The sequence below is a fragment of the Plectropomus leopardus genome, chromosome 9, assembly GCF_008729295.1.
Source record: "Plectropomus leopardus isolate mb chromosome 9, YSFRI_Pleo_2.0, whole genome shotgun sequence".
In the NCBI taxonomy this organism is placed as follows: Eukaryota; Metazoa; Chordata; class Actinopteri; order Perciformes; family Serranidae; genus Plectropomus; species Plectropomus leopardus.
This window is the reverse complement of record NC_056471.1, coordinates 8,092,466-8,111,227: the sequence shown is the minus strand read 5'-3', so window position 1 is coordinate 8,111,227 and position 18,762 is coordinate 8,092,466. Positions and strand designations below refer to the sequence as shown.

Genomic DNA, 18,762 nt, shown 5'->3' with positions numbered 1-18,762 from the left:
TGTCCTAAATCACGATTGCTGTTGGCTCCACTGTGCCAGCGAGCTCGCCTTCCCATTTCCCTTTGCCTTTCTGTATCAGTACCCTGTGACACACACACAATGCCGGGCCAAGGCTCTCGTAGGCTTGTCAGTCCCTACAGAGGCCCTTTATTTAGACTCTCCGCTCCTCCTCCTCCTCTTCCCTCGCCCCCCTTCCTTCCTCTTCAGTGGCATGTGTTAGCTATTGAGGGAGGGGAGACGGGGTAAGCTGAGGTGATGAATTAGGTAAAGGGGACAGTTTTTGGTTCACCTGCCCCTGTTTTAATCTGATCTCCGAAATATGTCAAGTGTTCTCATCCCAACTTGTCAAATACCACTGCTTTGTCAGTTGACCTGCACGTCAAAATATGACTCGCTGGGTACCCTCATGCGTCAGTTTTGGACATTAAGGGACAGTGTGTCCATTTCAGGGTGTTACCTTTATTGTATCTTTTCCAACTACGCTTTCTTTTTACACAGGAAATGTACAGTTTCTTCTTATTATGTACATAGTCTTATCCAAAATAAACGGACATACAACATTTGTTAAACACTTTATTTACAGATTTATTTCCTTGAGTTTAGGCAACAAAAGTCCATGGTTCGGTTCAGAAAAAAACCCATCCTGGCTTGGCTTAAATAAGTACATTTGTGACAAATGTCATATAACGTCACGGGATATACGTCCCTAGTGTAGCACGCTTCACATAAAGATTGCAGCAACATACTGGTTTCAAGGTATACTGTGATACATTTACGGCATTATCTATGGTATTGAAAAAACACGCATTTGGACTGAGAATCTCACCTTTACTTTAGCTATTTTCAAAAGGGAGACTTTTCACACTTTTTCAATTAAAAAACTGTTTAAATTTTCAGTTATAGTAATAAAACATTTGTTCAACCAGACCTTATGGGTCATCATAACTGATAGTAAAACTGATAGTAGTACTCTGAAAAAAAAGCATGGTATTTTCTCAGAAAATGTTGTATTGTTGCAACCCTTCTTTACATACTAGCACACTACAATGTTATTAAAACAGTAAATAAATAATCATAATAATTAAGATAATAATAATATTCGTTTTAAAGGGGAAGTGAACACCAGACTCGTAGCTGGAAGTCCGGTGTTTGTTTGACCCTTCCGCCCTCCCTATACAAACTCTCTGGCTCTTTATACTTGTTAGTTGCCGCTAGAGTTTGGAACTGCTTTACTGCCACAGCGAAGGTTGGGTCTGTGCGTCTGTCCACTGACAAAGCACTGGTATTTGGCGAGTTGGGTTACTGCCGGCTGTGTCAACAACTGCCGCAGTGTGGTGCGTGTCACACCGCAGCGAAAGGTGGGTGTAGGTTAGTGTCTCATGCTGAGATCACTGACAAGGCGACTGTATTTGGCGAGTTGGGAATGAGAACTGGCTGAAATACAATGAATCAATAAATTGAGCTTTCTGATGTATTTTACCATATTTTCAACCAGCTTTCTTCGTGATGAACCACAGCTAGATAAATAGACAGATTTAACTCTAGGTTGCTGAAGACTAGGTGTCACGTGGTTTAAAAGACAGCTTCAGTTTTAGTCCAAAGTGAGAAGAAATTAACAAATGTTTTAGTAACATCAGCTTTATGACATTGAAAAACAGTAATTTATCTTTAGTGACTTTAATATGGCCGTAACGAACAATCCAAGGGCCTCCATAATCCAGTTTTAGTTGATAAGGGGACAAAGTCAGGCCATTCTGTGGTTCCTGGGGACTAGTGTCTCCCCGGGCCTTTCTCCTGGACACGCCCCTGCTCCCCTGCTCCTCTCTCAGCCCCTGCTCCTCTCCCTCCCTCTGTCTACATGTTTCCTCCTGCTCCTCCCTCCTGACCTCTTTTAGCCTTTGCTTCTTTCCCTCCCTCCCTCTTCCCCTCATGTTCTGTTCTTTGCTCCCTCTGTCATTGTGTCGTCGCGCTTTCCATACCGACACAGAGTGTTGCACCACAGCGGGCCCAGAAATCTGAATTAACCCAGATACACCAAGATGGCAGAGTATTCACACGGCATCACCACAAACCTGTTGGAAGTTAATGTTCAGTGTAATGTGATCCAAATCTGTCTAGAGATGTTCCCAAAGGCAGGTTCTTGCTATGACAGAAAAGTCCTGTAAACAAGTCGATCCTGTCACCAGCAAACACTTCACAGACGTCCGACAAGTGTCTCAGAAGTGTTGACTGGAAAATTCTTAGTGAGGAAAGAGTAAAATGTAAAATAAAAGAACATTTATGGCTCCTCGTAAATTATTTCTTCATGTGATTATAGGTCAGTTCAGTAGTTTCATAAGGAAAAGTAAAATATTTTTTATGGTAACTTATATTTGTCACCAAATGTGGTTATGAATTTGACATAGCATCTAAAGCCAAAACTGTCAAATTATCGCTTAAAATTTAGGGAGAACTCATAAATAACTATCGCAAGTCATTGTAACACTTTTTATGACAACTTTACTCCAACATCAGAAAAATAACTAGTACCATAATACCATGGCTTACTATTTTTACCCATTTTTAAAGCAAACATAACAAAACAAAACACAAAAAACATACTGTGGTCACATTTTTTTTAAATAAACAAAGACAGAGTTAAAGGTCAAGGACACTTTTGAACAAAACGTTTTATCTGTATCTTTTAACTCAACTTGTGATGTAGCAGTGAACTCCACGACTTCGTGACATCACTGTTGGGTGGGGTTCCTGTTGTTACAAAGCGCACTTCTGACCACACCCAACCACACCTACCAGTAACCCTTTTTACACAGAGACTAAGTCTTTGCAGTTTTACAAAGAACTAAACGACAGCGGCATCATGCTGCCCCCAGTGTTTAATTTGAGACAGCATGCCGGCATTGTGGAAGCAAAAGATGCATGACATGTAACACAATAGAGTTGGCCTCTACTGTGACAACATATGCGTCAGCAGCACTTTATAAACAATAACATTAGCATAAAATGGTAATTGCAGTCACCATCTTGTCTTCTGCTCGGAGGGTAAGGAGCTCCTGAAATGCATTATCTCCCTAATTTGCAACATTTTTTGGCTGTTGTTCTCCTTTTAGAGTTAGCATAATTATGGAATTGAGAGTTTTCAACATAAAGTATCTAAAACTATGGGGTATATCTATAGCCTTTGTCAGTTTGTTTGAGACCTGGTGGGCTGAATCATACATAGAACTCCCTCAGATAGTCATATAAAAAAGCCTTTGCAGTACTGTCAGCTGCGTTTCTTGAATTGTCACTAATGTTAGCCATGCCTGCGGATGCCATAAAACACACTACATAAGCTCATGTTCATGTTTATTAGTTGCAAACGGGTATGTTCTGTTTACCAAAACCAAAAAATGTGAGCACGTTCAATCAATGCACTCTTTTAGTGTGTTCATGTGCAACTCTGCAAACTTGATAGCGTAAAAATACATGATCATACAAGCATAGGAAATGAAAAATAATAAAAGCACATACAGCTTACCCCTGTAATCAAGTAGATTAATGAATTTAAAAGTGACATGAAAAACATGGCTTACATCCTAAAGTTATGGTGAGCTTTGTGAATACCAAATCATTATACTCTCGGGCCTCTGTGGTGTCAACACTTTGCTATATTTTTTTCATCTTAGCCACATGTCTTTTTGATGATCCATCCATACAGGCATGCATTCAGATCCCCTCCAGTGCCATCTGTAGCATTACATCCCCATGGCCATTGTAAATACATGTGTTTAGGGACAGCAGGAAGTCTGTGCTTTTCATCATAATATTTCTGAGCTTGTAGAATTACTCCTGTGTTGTAGTAGTAGTAGTAGCAGCAGTGTGTTTGACTGTAGTACAGTTAAATCTGAAAGGCATGTGACATGATAGAGCAGGAGCTGTTTTACAGTCAGCACAGGGGATAGGATGGCAGCAGATAATAGTGAGAAAAAACTGTTTCTGTAGTCACCATCAATGGAGTAGAGCTCATGCTGTTGGTGTGTGTGTGTATCTGTGTGTGTGCGTGCGTCTTTTTGTCTGTTCTGTGATTGTCTTTCTGCCAATGCATGGGTGTGTGCGCGCATGTGAACACGTGTGTTTGTATGTGCGTGTTTCCACCCACAGAGGCTGAGGAGCTCTACCAGAGGCGGGTGCTGACGATCACAGGCATCTGTGTAGCGCTGCTGGTGGTTGGCATCGTTTGTGTGGTGGCCTACTGCAAAACCAAGTATGTGTCTCTGAAAGGAAATATAACTATTTATTTATGAAAGGCTCCAAACCTTTAAATTAACCCACTGCAAAAAACATTGCGACTCGCTTTTTGTCTTCATGCTTTAGAGCAATGGGGGGGGGGGGAGGGGGGGGGGTATTCAGAGACTTTTCTTAAAAAAGTACAAAATATACCGAAGTATTCAAGACACTTGTTCTCCTTCAAAAAATGTCTGCTGTGAGTGATTTATATACTACATTATTAGATGGTTACTGATGCATATCTATGTAAGTAGCATTTTATTGTTGCAGCTGGTCAAGATGAAGCTCAAGCAGCTCATATACATTAGCTAGTTAAGTCCAGTGGTTCCCAACCTGAGGATCAGGCCCCTCCAAAAGGGTCACAAGACATATCTAAGGGGTCGTGAGCAGGAATGTAGTGCTGCCAGGGTGTACCCGAACAAAGCTTTGCCTTTTTTTTCTCCAAATGAGGAAATATTAACAGTTCTCATCATCTGTCTGAAATTCATTTTCATTTTTTAAAATGCTTGCCCCCTTTAAACCTGGATGGACATCTGTTTTCCTGCACAGCATTTAGATGCCATTTGAAAGTATTTAAACTTTTAAAACATAATTTCTTTCAAAAACATATAAAAAAAGATCATCAGTACCTTGGCATGAATTTTGCCATAAATTGTAAAACGTTCTTAAAACGTGACAAGAAAATGACCTAAAATGTATTTAAATGAGAGAGAGAAGTTTCTTTTAAAAATGATTAATTGACCAGGTAAAAATATCAAGAAAACCTTTTTTATCTCTTATAATTGAATGTTTAAGTTCATTTTCAGTTTTGTTTTTTATTTAAATGAAATCATTTAAAATATTAAAAGGTGAAATAACTCTTTGATGGAACTGCTAAGAACTCATAGACAACTGAAATGTGACAAGGAGCCCCAACTACACACTGCTTTTTGAGCAAGAGGTCACAAGCCAAGAGGGTTGGGAAACACTGATTTAATAATAAATTGTATTTTACAGCTTTTCATATGATTTTTTAATCAGTAACTCCAGCTAGCTGTCGAGTCGCATTGAACTGAAAGACCTCATAATTGAACTTATGTAAAATACTTCAGTAAATGTATTTAGTTACTTTCCAACACTACTGTAGAGTGACTAATTCACATTCCAACACACATGCCATTAATGGAATGCTAATTTGTTTTTGGATGGGTTTGTCATGTGTCTAAAAAGAGAAAATTGTTGGTTGTATAACTGCACAATACCCAATCACATCACATTTACCAAGAGCCATCGATTATTAACCCTTTGAAACCTGGATTGATATTACTGTCCTTGTGCTGCATTCAGACACTTTTCGTAAATATTTAGGACCACAGGCAATTTGGTTTGATTTCTTTTTAAAAACATGGAAAGAAAAGGACAATGAGCAACTTAAAATGCCCTGCAAATCACAAGAAATTAGTAGAATTAGACAATTATTATTTCTTAAATAAAAAAAAATAAAACAAGGAAAAATTTAAACTATACTAAACTATACTTATACTTATCAGAGTTATATTTTTAAATCTTTCAGAATTGTTATAATTTTTACGCCATTTTTTTCTGGGTCATTTTTTTGTTTGTTTGTCATAGTTTCCTGTCTGCCAATTTCTGGGTCATTTCCTGTAAAGCTGCTTGTTGTCTTTCTCTCATGTTTTTGAAAGAAATAAAGCTTATTTGCCTAGGTTTCAAAGGGCTGATTAATTCCTTCTGCTCTTCATTAATTTTTTTTGTGGTCCAGAGTTTTTCTGGACCTTCGATCCTGAACATTTTACAGTGAGTACAACAGGAGAATACTCTTTATTTCATTGGTGGCCAAAAGGTTTGTGTTGGAGACAGCGTTGCCATGCCTAGAAGATATTGCTGTAACCATAAAACCATGATTTAATGGGTGGAGTGCTAATTATTGACAGCTAAGGAGAGATAGGAAAGTTTTTTGAAGAGCAATTAAAATGAGTAGCAAAATGATATCAGTCACTTTAGCCGAATCACTTTTTGTTCCCTCATCACCGCCCCTCCAGGAAGCAGAGGAAGAAGATGCACAGTCACTTACACCAGAACCAGAATCAGTGTGTGGAGCAACCCAACCGTATGCTGGCCAACGGACCCAACCACCCCGGTCCCGGTCCTGAGGAGATCCCCATGGTTGACGTGAGTCCAAACAGTGGAGACACGCAGCAGCAGAGGCAGGTTCAGGTGATCCTGAGGTCAGGTTTAACTGACAGGCTGGAAGTAACGTCACCTCCTGTCGACCCCAAACTTCATGCTGGGAATAAACCCACAACAAGTCACTTCTCACAAGTTTTTTTCTCAGAGGCAGAGCTGCACTCAGAAATAAATAAGTAACCACCACTTTTTTAAAGTGGACCTATTCTGATCATATTCAGGTTTATACTTGTATTTTGGGTTTCTGCTAGAACATGTTTACATGCTTCAACAGTCACACTAAGTTATGCCTTTGCAAAAAATTATACAACAATTGCACCTGTTTATTAAGAAAAACAATCCTAGTATAATACATGTAAAACTGCAAAAGTCAATGTAATATAATAGAAATCTGACAATAAAAGTAACTTCATGCAACAAACAAATACAAATAGAATAGATACAAATAAAGATAAATCAAGTGAATAAAACATGTACTGTATGGTAAAAAACAAACTGTCAGTGTTATATGATAGAGAAATGAAAATAAAAGTAACCTCATAAAATAAACAAATAAAATAAATAGGCAAAAATAAATACAAATTCTAATGAATCCAGTAACAATTAAAAAAATGTATGATAAAAATCCAAATTAACATTATGTAATCTAACAAAAATGAATTGTGTAGTATGATCAAAATACTAAAATGCATTATATAAAAACACTGTCTCTCGAGCTCGGCTCCCGAAAACGCACTTTCTACTGTAAAAAATCACGGTACATCACAGGTTCCACGACGCTCATGCACTGCTCAGGCAGACAGTGTGTTACAGGCATAAAGCCTGAGGTTTTTGCTCACAGGGATTACTTTAATGTACATTTACCTCATTATTTGAAGCTTTGGCCGTATTTGATATGAACATTCAACATTGTTACTGTATATATCAATCCCTCCAGGATTTTGCAGGCTGTTTCTTTTTGGTTTGTGCAGCGTAAAATGCCTTATTTCACGACTGCTTTTCCAAAAAACTGTGATGTAAGTTGCAGTGTTTATAGATGTGCATTTACATTTGTTAGTTGTTGAAATTTCTGGGGGCAAATGAAAATTGCAAAAAATAGTTGTGATCCTGTCTCGGATTCTGACCTTATAATTATAAACATTATTGGCAGTTAATTGTTGCAATTGCAGCACTGGGACAAATTTGGAATTTTTGACTTTTTATTTGGAAAACAAAATCAGTGGACTGATATGTGACAGAAAATAAGGCAAAGTATAACAGGTCCCCTTTAAAATGATGTAACAAAAATAACTGACTAGGTTGAATGTCAAAACAGGGAAAAGTTACTCATTCAATGGCAAGAGGGGTGTTTATTTTCTTTCTTTCTTTTTATTCTTTATATACATATATACACACACACACACACACACACATATATATATATATATATATATTGTTTGTGTCAGAGTGGGTGTGTACCAGAAAATTTCTTTGCATCCTTGATTTTGTTTTAGCCGCTGGTCACCATCAATAAAAATAAGTCGAGTTTTATTTATAAAGCCAATTATCACAATTCACAGTTTGCCTCAGAGGGCTTTACAGCATACGACATCCCTCTGTCCTTAGACCCTCACATCGACTAAGGAAAAACTCCACAAAAAAAAACTGTAACGGGGAAAAAAATACATCACAATAAAGGAATCAGTTGAGTTTACAATCATCTATTAGCCACCAATCAAAATTTATAGAAGTCACATTTTGTAATCCTCAGGCTGACTTTGCTTTCTTATCAAAGTGCTACGGAAATAGAGCTGGATATGTCAGTGCTTTTAAAAAAATGTAACTGTCCTATGAGTAGGATTTTGGGGTGAAAATTTTCAGAATACCCTGAGATATACATTATTGCTAAATTACTGCTTTTTTAAAATTTAAATTTAGCTTCGCCTGAGAAACTGCACAGTAGGCCCACAGAGCCTCGGCCGGTTCATGTTAGATGGAGTCACTGGCAGCCTTTGTTTAGCTTTAACTCCAACAAGAAGCTTCTTTTGGCCCTCAGAGCAGTTTGGTCTTTGTGTAAATAAAAGTCTGATCCACCGACAACACGGGGAAATATGGTGGCACAGAGCTGACAGACGTTAAAGAGAGGGCAGAAACACCTACCATTCTCCTGGAGACATAATGTGCATGAGTCAGCATAAAAGCAACAATGAAAACAGTGAGGAGAGAGGAGAAGAGAAGAGGAGTTACACAAGGTCTGTGCAGGAGAATCTCTCATCGTTACTTCATATTTATGTATATTTATATTTACTGTATGATATCTTTGTTATCTGAAAGTGGAAACACAAGTTATGTATGTATTAAAATGAGTGTGAGTGTGTGTATGTGTATGTGTGTGTGTTGCAGTACATCTCCAAGAGCGTGCCAACGACAGAGTGTGTGATCAGCCACGGAGCCGAGGGTGCAGGCAACTACGCAGGCAGCCGAATGTCGACCCGCTCCCACCACTCTACCACTGCCTCACATGCTTCCAGGTAGACCTGCCGCCACACACACACACACACACACACACACATCCAGATGGGCACGTGTACATGTGCAAAGATAGTAACGTCCATATTCCTAGTCTTCTTTTTCCATTTCATTTTCAATCATTAACAGTTTTTAAAAGGGACTATTTCTTTGTGAGAAAGTAGTTCCACTGAGAACTGGAATGGTCTGTGGATTTTCTGGAGTAACAAGAACATTGTTTCTGGAAAGAATTATTCCTGTTTTGTTTGTGTGTTTGTGCCAGAAATAATTGTAATCTTTTCAAATCTATTATTATATGTAATATACTGTATTATTAAGGTGACAACAAAAGTCTTAGAGATAGCTATCTCTGCACAGTTAATGCTGCCTGCATGGATAGAAAGAGAAGCAGCTAAAGGCTGATTTATAGTTGTGTATAGGTTTTACTCTGCAAGTGGCCTTTGCCATTGTGAGCATTTCTTCTTGAGCTGTTGTGTCTGTCGCGATGCTGTTACACCTCCAAAACACTAGGCGGCAGAGGGCCTTTTATGCCGCTGTTTTGAGTTTCTGTGAAGTGCAGTAAAGTTTGATCAATTCAACTACCACGCATCAAACATGGCTCATAAACATTAATATTAAACATAAGTACAAAAACGTGCTCCATTAGATCTTGCAAGGTTGACAGACAAAGCAGTTATCTTTTAGTAAAAATGTTTTCCCCACAAATACAACACGCTGACACTGGAAGCATAAGCCTATGACATTTTACATTGCATAGCTTAGTCTACGTTTAGGTTTCTTCAAATGCACAATAATGAGAAAATACAAATTATACACAATAGGAGTTTCAGCAGCGGGAGAAAGGCTAGCAGCTACTGTATTTTTTCTCCATTCCTATGATAAATCACACACAAGACTTCAAACGCTGTTTTGTTGGGGCTTTTATGTTTTCCTATGAAATATCTAACTCCAGAATATATATCTATAAAATCTATAAATCTATGAAATAAAAGGAAATAAAAGCTTTCCTCCACGGGGGGACATGTTTGTCAGCATATAAAAATAAACAGGAGGTTTGCAATGCTTCCACTTGTAGTTAAATTTTTGGGTGGGTGCGTGTCAGGCTATGGTGTAGGGCACGCATTTATGCAGAGCCCACAGCGTGGATTAGACACACTATAAACTGGCCTTAACTAAGAAAATGTAATTTGGGTGAAAGAAGGTAAAAAATGTGGGTCAAACCTTGAGGAGCTTTTTGGCAGCGTAGTTCAACTTGCTTTGAAAACTTTGTCAGTTTATTCCACTTTCTCAACAAAATCTACTGAATCAAAAGGAGAGAAACTTTGATCATCACAGAGACTTGATCTGGAAACTTGCACCAGTGGCAGATTTTTCATTGTGTAACATGAAACATTTTAAAGGTGAATTATGAAATCAGTAAAAAATATCAAAGTAGCATATTCTGTTGCTTTGCATCTTTTCACCATGCAGGTTTGCTTGCTTTTGGCATAGACTTTCCTGATATTTTTCATCTACATTGCCCAATTTATAATATTTGTTAGACAAGTTATCAAAACGTATTCTAATGTAACAAGTTGCATTACTTTAATGAAGTCATTCAAACAGATCAAATAGGTCAAAATAAGCTATGGAGGTCACGGCTCCAGGTAACCTTTGGGTATCAGCTTTTTGCAGACTTTTGATTGGCCAACATGACTTTAGGATTAGGATTTTATTGCCACCTGTTGGTTTGGCATGTTCTTGACAGTGCCTCAGTTTTGTTTCTGTGTTTTCACGTGGAAACTTTTTTGTAACTTTGCTTCTGTGGACAGGATTATTTGTCTATTTTTATTTTTTTGAGAACAAAAGTGTGAAAAAAAACCCTTTTCATAAAACACAAGTGTCTGTATGGACCAGGCCTAACACTGAATCAGGTCCTCCAACTCCTGAGGAAAAATACATGTCTTTGGCTTGTTGATGCTCCACTTTCATCACCAGCTCTTGTTTCTTTCGTCTCGTCTCCATTTCATGCTCGGCAGGTAGAGTACAATCAGACTGTGTTGAGTTGCTCAGTTGGCTGTTGAGTCAGTGTTTCAGTCAGTGATTCAGTGATTTTTTTCTCAGAACAATGACTGTGCTTTGATAGACATTTTAGTGGTATAGTCTCTTTACCCTGCGATCCATCCTCCTCTGTATCCTCCTGCCTCCTCTGTGCTGTTGTAACCTTTTAAACTTGTTCTGCTGACACCCACACCTGCAGACACGAGGAGCAGACGTGGAGCATGGAGCGAACAGAGAGTATGAACTCAGACTGCCAGTCAGGTGGGCTGTCCAGCTCTGTGGGAACCAGTAAGTGCAGCAGCCCGGCATGCATGGCGAGGAGGGCCGCCCACTGGGGCTGCACGGACATGTCCGGACCGGGAATGCAGTATGGGGATTCATACGACTCTCTAAGAGACTCGCCCCACAGTGACAGGTAGGGGAGAAGGTGGTTGTTTGTGTGTGTGTGTGTGTGTGTGTGTGTGTGTGTGTGTGTGTGTGTGTTTGGTTTGTGTGGAGGGGTTTAAGTCTGGCATGACTATACAGCACTTTTAATTTCTGTTTTTTATCACAGCAGCTCCTTTACTCTTTGGCGACCCCAAGTGGCAGCTAATTGTTATGATTCTTTTTCAATGTCAAGGACTACATCACCCAGATACTGCATATTGTAATGTGACTTTATTAACCAGTGCTGTCGTGGTAGTGAGGGTAATAAAATAATTCAACCACTTGGACTCAACCTAACTCTATTTCTACAGTTTTAAGAAGTAATGGTTTCCTACATGTCCCAGAATGCCCTCTGACTAATAAACAGACTTGACATCCTTGAATTCAGCTGTTACCTGTGTGCACCTCAGTGGTACAGTTTCATGATACTGAACATGAATATTGACAGTTTTTTTAAAAATGTTAAATAACTTCTGAGGGACTGTGGTAAAAGAATTATTAGTTAAAAGGGATGATGTTATTATCGATGCCAAATGTAAGCCCTAAAGGGGATCATGTGTTTTTGTGTGTGCTGCATGAGCATGTGTTGTGCGTTTGTGTGTGTGTAGATATCTTTCTGTGCACAGCTAACCTTGCATATTACTGGACCAATCAGCCTAATATTTTGTGTGCACATGCATGACTGTTTGCTCAAGGATCTCTCGCGGTTGTGGTGACTCACAGTAGTTTGAAAACCTGTTTTATTGACTGTTTTACACCATTGCTGACTGATGACTCCTTACTGCTTTCAACAGGCCGCTAGGGGGTGCAAGTCATCAACAAAATCACATGGCAAAAGCAGGAAGCAAAAGCTCCTGTTAATATGTAGCACCCCCCCAAAGGTTTTGTCGGGTTTAGGTGGGGGGAAGTCAGTCATCTTAGATAAAAACTTAAAACCTTATTATCTGCTGCAGGCCATATTTTGGCCATTGTCGTGGTTTCAAAAACAGACATCTGTAGAAAAGTTTAGCCTTATATTAAACCACAGCTCCTGCAGATTAATTCCATACCTGCTATGTTATGATCTATTAAAATTAGGCACCAAAAGTTATTCATTTTTATTCATTCATTCAAGTTAGTCATTTGTTATCTTTGTGACCATCTTGACTGTAAGGGAGCCTGTAAGGACATTTCCACTGAGGACAGTTGCACTATGTGCATTGTCCAGAGTGGCTGCACGATGTCAGCTCTGGCAGCCGCTTTGCAGCCAAACAGCAGCCACTGATGTAGGTCTGCACGAGGAGAGCATTTTTTCTAGTTTAGAAAGTAACTTCTGTGCACAACATCAACCCAATGGTGATCTGATTTGTGTCTTCCTATTGTACTTCTTATATAATTTCAGTAGAAGTAGTAGTAATTTCAGAGTTTCAGTAGATTTAAATGCAGGAAATATTGAATTCATGTTAATGATACATCCATTGTACCAATGCATTGATTTACATTCCTGCGATCAAGTTTTGAATGTGCAGACGGTTTTTGTCATTGTGACTGTAAAGTTCTTTATGCGCTCCTTAATTTTTAAACTTGGGGAAAAAAAGTCAGTGTCAAGCCCTGCGCAAATTGAATAGAGTCCCTGCACTGAATGTTTGTGTAGTTCAGTGTATCACACTTTTCCAGTGTTTTACCTCCACTATCACTGCGTAGAAATAGACCCCCCCCCACACACACACACACTTTTTTGGCAAAAAAAGTTACTATATCAGTTTCTAGTCACTGAATTGTATCAAATCATATCACTCTAAATGAGCCGTATCTGTCTTATATCTATCGACAACCATGTATGCAACACACACTGTAAGGTTGTTAAAACACATCACTATTGCATTTTGGTGATAAGTTGTTTTAGTCTTTTAGACTTTTGAATCTCTGTTGTGGATCAACTGTGCATTAACAACTGAACTCAGTGAAGTGCAGCATACACTCCTCGAGAAGGCACATGCTCACTGATGCTTTTTGATTCTTGTGACGGACTGAGTGGGTGTGGAGGTGGCGCAGCAGTTAACACTGTCGTTTCACGACAGAAAGGTCCTGCGAGCTGGAGCCAGCTGGCTGCGGCATCTCTGTGTGGAGTTTGTATATTTCCTCCCACAGTCCGGAGACTTGCAGGTCAGGTGGTCTGGAAACACTAAACTGCCTGCAGGTGTTAATGTTGTTATGTGTCTGTGTGTGTTAGCCCTGTGACCTATGCAAGATTTACCTCTCCTTTTGCCCAGTGCATGCTGGGTAGACTCCAGGCCCCTGGTCCTGAAGAGGACAAGTGGTTTAGAAAAGTGATGGATTATACTCACTAGGAAAATGGTTGATACTGACTAGGGACTGCTATCAGTCCAAATCACAAAGTGTGTCTGCATCAAAAAACCTTCTTCCACTTTTGTGCCCCACTGATTTATTTAATGACTTATCAAAAGTTCTGGTGACGTTGGTTGTAAGATCACAGCTAATTAAACTACTGTAACTTAGTGCTACACTGAAAAACATGAAAGGCAAAACTTTAGAGACTCATAAACACTAAATTCTTCCATTCTGTGTATTTTAGTGTCTATCATCTGTTCTGAATGTGGTTAAATGTGTGCTAGTTTTAGTGAAGTTTGTGACGTCAGCTCAGTGACTACACATTTTAAGGTGAGATTCAGATAATGATCTGCTGTCATCTTTCCTGTCCAGGTATGTGTCGGCGCTGACCACGCCAGCGCGCCTGTCCCCAGTGGAGTTCCACTATCCCCCGCTGCCGCCCCAGGTACCCACCTTCCAGATCACCTCACCCAACACAAGCCACGCCCTCTCCCTGCCCCCTGCCGCTGCCGCCTACCACAGAGACGACGACCAGCCGCTGCTACGATACCCCGATGTACGTAGACACATGTAATCCACACATACCAATGATTGTCATATGGCAGGGGCAGCATATGATGGTAACAACATGCCATCAGTTAACAAATTGGGCGGCAATGTTCTATACAAAGTCATCAGGCTTCAAAAGACGGAAATCTTTTCTTTAAAAAGGGTCACAAACGTTTTACTTTTCCTTTAAAGAGGAAATTATGACCCAAAACAGCTTAATGTTAGTCAAACAGGAGTAAAAAGTGCCTTTGTTAGGGACTATTTTCAGCTGCGGAATAATACACATTTGGCACTCTAGTGAGTATTAACGGCAGCAGGACGGTGAGTGTGTGATCAACTCAAAATAAACCACAGTGTGTGTGTGTGTGTGTTCATGGTAATGAAGGAACATGTCACCCAGTGCAACAGCGTGACTCACTGATGTGTTTTGAATAATTTTTGAATAACATCGGAGCGCTGTGGCAGAGAGACACTGTAAAACAGGCCTTAGATACAATAGACATACTTGTTAGTAGAGCTGCAACGATTAGTCAGTTAATCAGATTGTCGATCGCCAGAAAATATATTGGCATCTACTATCATCATCAAAATGTCTTCCATCCTAAATGTGAGAATTTGATGCTTTTCTTTGTAATACATGAGAGTACACCGAACAGTTTTTTGGACTTTTGTTTGGATAAAACATCCCATTTAAAGACGCTGCTGTTTACAAGTTCCGTTTTTAAATGACTTTACAAACCCAGAAAAGAAAAAAATAATGATTTATTGATTAGAAAATAATTATTGGTTGGAGCCCTACTTATTCATAATGTGAGTTAATTGGTTTTTTTTTTTGCTTTTTCCTTGAGATTTGTTCAAAAGATACATTTAGCACATCACTAGACTCCTCCTTGAAAGGAATTATTCTGAATTTTTGAAGCTGGGCTGTATGAGATACTTATGCATAGCCAGTGTATTACATACAGCAGCTGGCGGTTGGCATGCTCCTGGTTTGCTGCCACAGCTCATTGTTACTATAGTGTATAGACAGATTAATATCAAAACTTGTTTAAGACACTTCAAAATAACACCTACCTAAAAAGTACAACATCAGTCTAAGGGGGTGTAGTTTCTGCAAACCGGGTGTGTACCGACTACTACCTACTGTATGCAAAACACTGACTATACATAAGTATCTCATACAGCCCCACTTCAAAAATCCCGAACTATCCCTTTAACCTGATGGTTAACATCACTGTGAGGACATCATAGCTTGTGGTTGTGTTCCATATCACATACTTTTTCTTTTTACTTTGAGTTGGTACTGTGGCTGACCAAAGTATGTAATGTGGCATGCACTATGTACACAATTGAGATATACCACTTCTTCATAACACTGCGCCCTGAACTTTGGCAAATGGCGATTTGTTTTATCTCCATGGTACCAGGTATATAAGAAAGAGGGTCAAACTCGCCAGATCAACCCAGAGAGCCCTGCTGTTGTGACTTTGCAATGTTTAAGTTATGATTACATACACTGTGGATTTTAATATTTTCTATGCATTATATTAGTCTATATGTGCATTTCACCCTCACTGTTATTTTCATTTTGTTCTTGTTGGAAATCTTTGATTATTTTGTTCACTCAAATGATTCATATTCCTAATATTACCCATTCAACTGATCATCAGTCATCCGTCACTGCGGCTTCTGTCAGCTGTCAATCAGCTGTCAAAATGTGACGTATGTATCACCTGCTGCGCAGAGGATTGTGGGTAAGAATAGCCAGAAAAGTATGCTGGCTTGCATACTTCAATATCCAACAGAATGTAGTTGAACGTCCTGGTATTTTTGGCAATCTGCATTTGACATAATTTGTATTGATACATACTAAAACTTTTTTCCACACAATATCGTATGGTAGTAATGATATTAAAACCCACACTGTATATAATGATGACAGCTCCCATGAAATGAAGCCAGAACATCTCTATTGCCCCCTGGTGTCCGGCTGCAGTATAGGTCATAAACCCCGCCCCTCCATGTTAGTGAATGGGACATGGGCCAAACTAAAACTCAAAGTACACTCTAAATACATTTTTATGTCAGTTTAGATAGTTATTTGTTGAAGTGTTTGCCTTTCTAAAAAGTTTGGTTTAAATTATTGATTTGATGCTGACAAAGGGTATTTGGAAATATGATTGATAGCTATGTTTGCATATCGGTGTGCTCCCTTTCAATAGTGCTGCATGCAATTGGTCAAATTGCTGTATCGACAGGAACTCAAAACCGCATTGCTTTTGAGCAGACTCTGGCTCCAAACGACGTCACCAGTGCAAGATGGCTGTTGCCGTATCCGGAAAACTTTGCCTTTAGATTTGTAAGATGGGAGGAAGTTGAGATGCGGCGTCCATCTTTATATATAGTCTATGGTTTGGGTCGACCCTGCTGAAGTTCCTTTGAGGAAACCACTGACAAACATACATATTTAACACATACAGTTTCTGTCAAATCTCCTCTTTGTTTTACATTTCAGGATGGGAGTTTATATAGGCAGCCCCGGCGTCCGCGGCGACCCTACCTGACGGAGAGTACAGGAAGTCTACCGTCCAGCCCCTACCGCCTCCCTGACGACGAGGCCTATGAGACCACGCAGGAGTACGCCTCTTCACGGGAACCCATCCGGAGCCGGCGCCGCCCGCGACGCAACCGCCTCAATGGACACATCTCCCAGCGTTCAACGGGCCTACGGGACTACAGCTCACAGAGCTTCAGCCAGTCAGAGGAGGAGGAGGAAGAGGAGGAGGAAGAGGATGCTCACGGGGAGAGCACACCTTTCCTAAGTATGCAGAACATGAACATGGACCCGCCCTTAACCGTGCCGGGTTTCCGCTCGGCATCCGGTGCGGACACACGGACTCACCGCGGGCTGAGTCGGCCAGGTACACGCAGCAACGGGCAGAGCCGGGGCTCGCAGTCGCAACGCTCCAAGGCCGACAACATGCCCCTTTAAGACTTAACCCCCCCCTCCCCCGTCACCACCCACCCCTCCACCTCACACACTCCCCTTCCTCCTACACACAACCAGTGGACTAGAGACCTGCACCTAGGAGAAATATTTTTATTTTGTATAACAGACAGATATTCTAAACAAATGAAATATTTATTTTCATTTCAGCAAAAATTGTCTACTAGCTAACAGCAAAGACTTTTTTTATAACGGGGGGAAATATTTATATGTAAAGTTTTTTGATTTACAGCATTATGAGAGATGAAAAAATAAGAGAAATTACGTGCCAATTTTTTCACAAGTTAGATAAATAGAATAATATTGTGGTGCCTTTTGCTGTATGCTGAAGTCGGAGGTCCCATTGAGTTTTTGTAGCCTTTCTTATAAAGACTCCTCGTTTTTATAGAGACCAACCCTCTTCCTTCCTTTTGCTTTGGTTTTTCTCTCTGATTTGGGATCTTCCTCTTTTTGAACTGTGATCTGATTATGTCATCATGCAATATTGATTCCTCCTGTGTAAAAGGTGTCTGTTTACATGAGTATGATCCACGCAATGCTCTCGTTTCACAGGGACATTAGTCACTGACGCAACCGGAAGTGTAGGGTAGTTTTCTCTGATGTTTTTTTTTTGGATGAATCACATCGGTCTTTTATGTCCTCGTTCGCTGCCTGTCAGTCATTTGTTGTTATTTCTGTGAAGAGTGTTAGGGAGTTGTTGAGGGGAAGTAACTCCAGATTCCTGTGTCGGTGTTCAGGGTGCTGCCATGACATTGGTGGTGGTTGCAGTGTGTGTGTGTGTGTGCGTGTGCGTGTGTACACCTCATGAAGCTTCATTTGGTCGGCGCCTCCATTCACCTTGGAAAGTGTGGTTCTCTTGTTTTGACTGACATGCTCCTCCTCACCAATCCTCACGCTGCCAGAAGCTCCATTGCACTGTAAGAACCTCCCTCCGTGAGCAGTCATTGGCCAGGGAGCTGCCGATCCAAACCGAACCTAACCAATCCAGTTGTAATCCAGCCTGACTCTGGCCTCCCGTGGACTGCCCAGCCCGCCCGTTTCCTATGCCAGCAGCTTAGAGCCGCACTGTGTCTCAGGACTTCCCCATCGCATCACAGCCAAAAGACTCAAAGCAGAGAGCGCACGCCATCTCAGTCACAGTTCAGTCCGCAGGCCAGATCCATTCACTCTCCTTTCTGTGTCTGTTGTTGCGTTCACTCGTGGCCATGATTAAGGGAGCATGGGTAAAAAACTCTTGGAATCAGAAAGTTGCTTTTTTTTTCTTTATTTTTTTTACTTCAAAAGGTTGTGTGTATGCGTGTGTGCGAGCATGTGTGTGGGTCGTGATGATGATGAAAAAAAGATGCGGAGACCACATCTGTTCACTACTGTTACAGGGGCGTAGCTAGGAATTGTGGGCCCCCCTGAAAGGAGGATATTGCTCTGGGTCCCCCCTTTTCTTTCTTTTT

General features: G+C 40.3%; 1 protein-coding gene across 1 annotated transcript in view; it reads left to right on the top strand.

Annotated features, from left to right (window-relative positions):
• Nucleotides 1–17,600, top strand: part of nrg2b (neuregulin 2b) — a 73,957-nt gene extending 56,357 nt beyond the window's left edge. The window contains exons 6-11 of the mRNA XM_042493905.1: nucleotides 4,144–4,246; nucleotides 6,309–6,438; nucleotides 8,836–8,963; nucleotides 11,201–11,416; nucleotides 14,131–14,314; nucleotides 16,823–17,600. Coding sequence (XP_042349839.1) covers nucleotides 4,144–4,246; nucleotides 6,309–6,438; nucleotides 8,836–8,963; nucleotides 11,201–11,416; nucleotides 14,131–14,314; nucleotides 16,823–17,299 — 1,238 coding nt within the window. The 3' untranslated portion in view covers nucleotides 17,300–17,600. The remainder of the gene's footprint in view (nucleotides 1–4,143; nucleotides 4,247–6,308; nucleotides 6,439–8,835; nucleotides 8,964–11,200; nucleotides 11,417–14,130; nucleotides 14,315–16,822) is intronic.
• The last annotated feature ends 1,162 nt before the right edge of the window (nucleotides 17,601–18,762 follow it).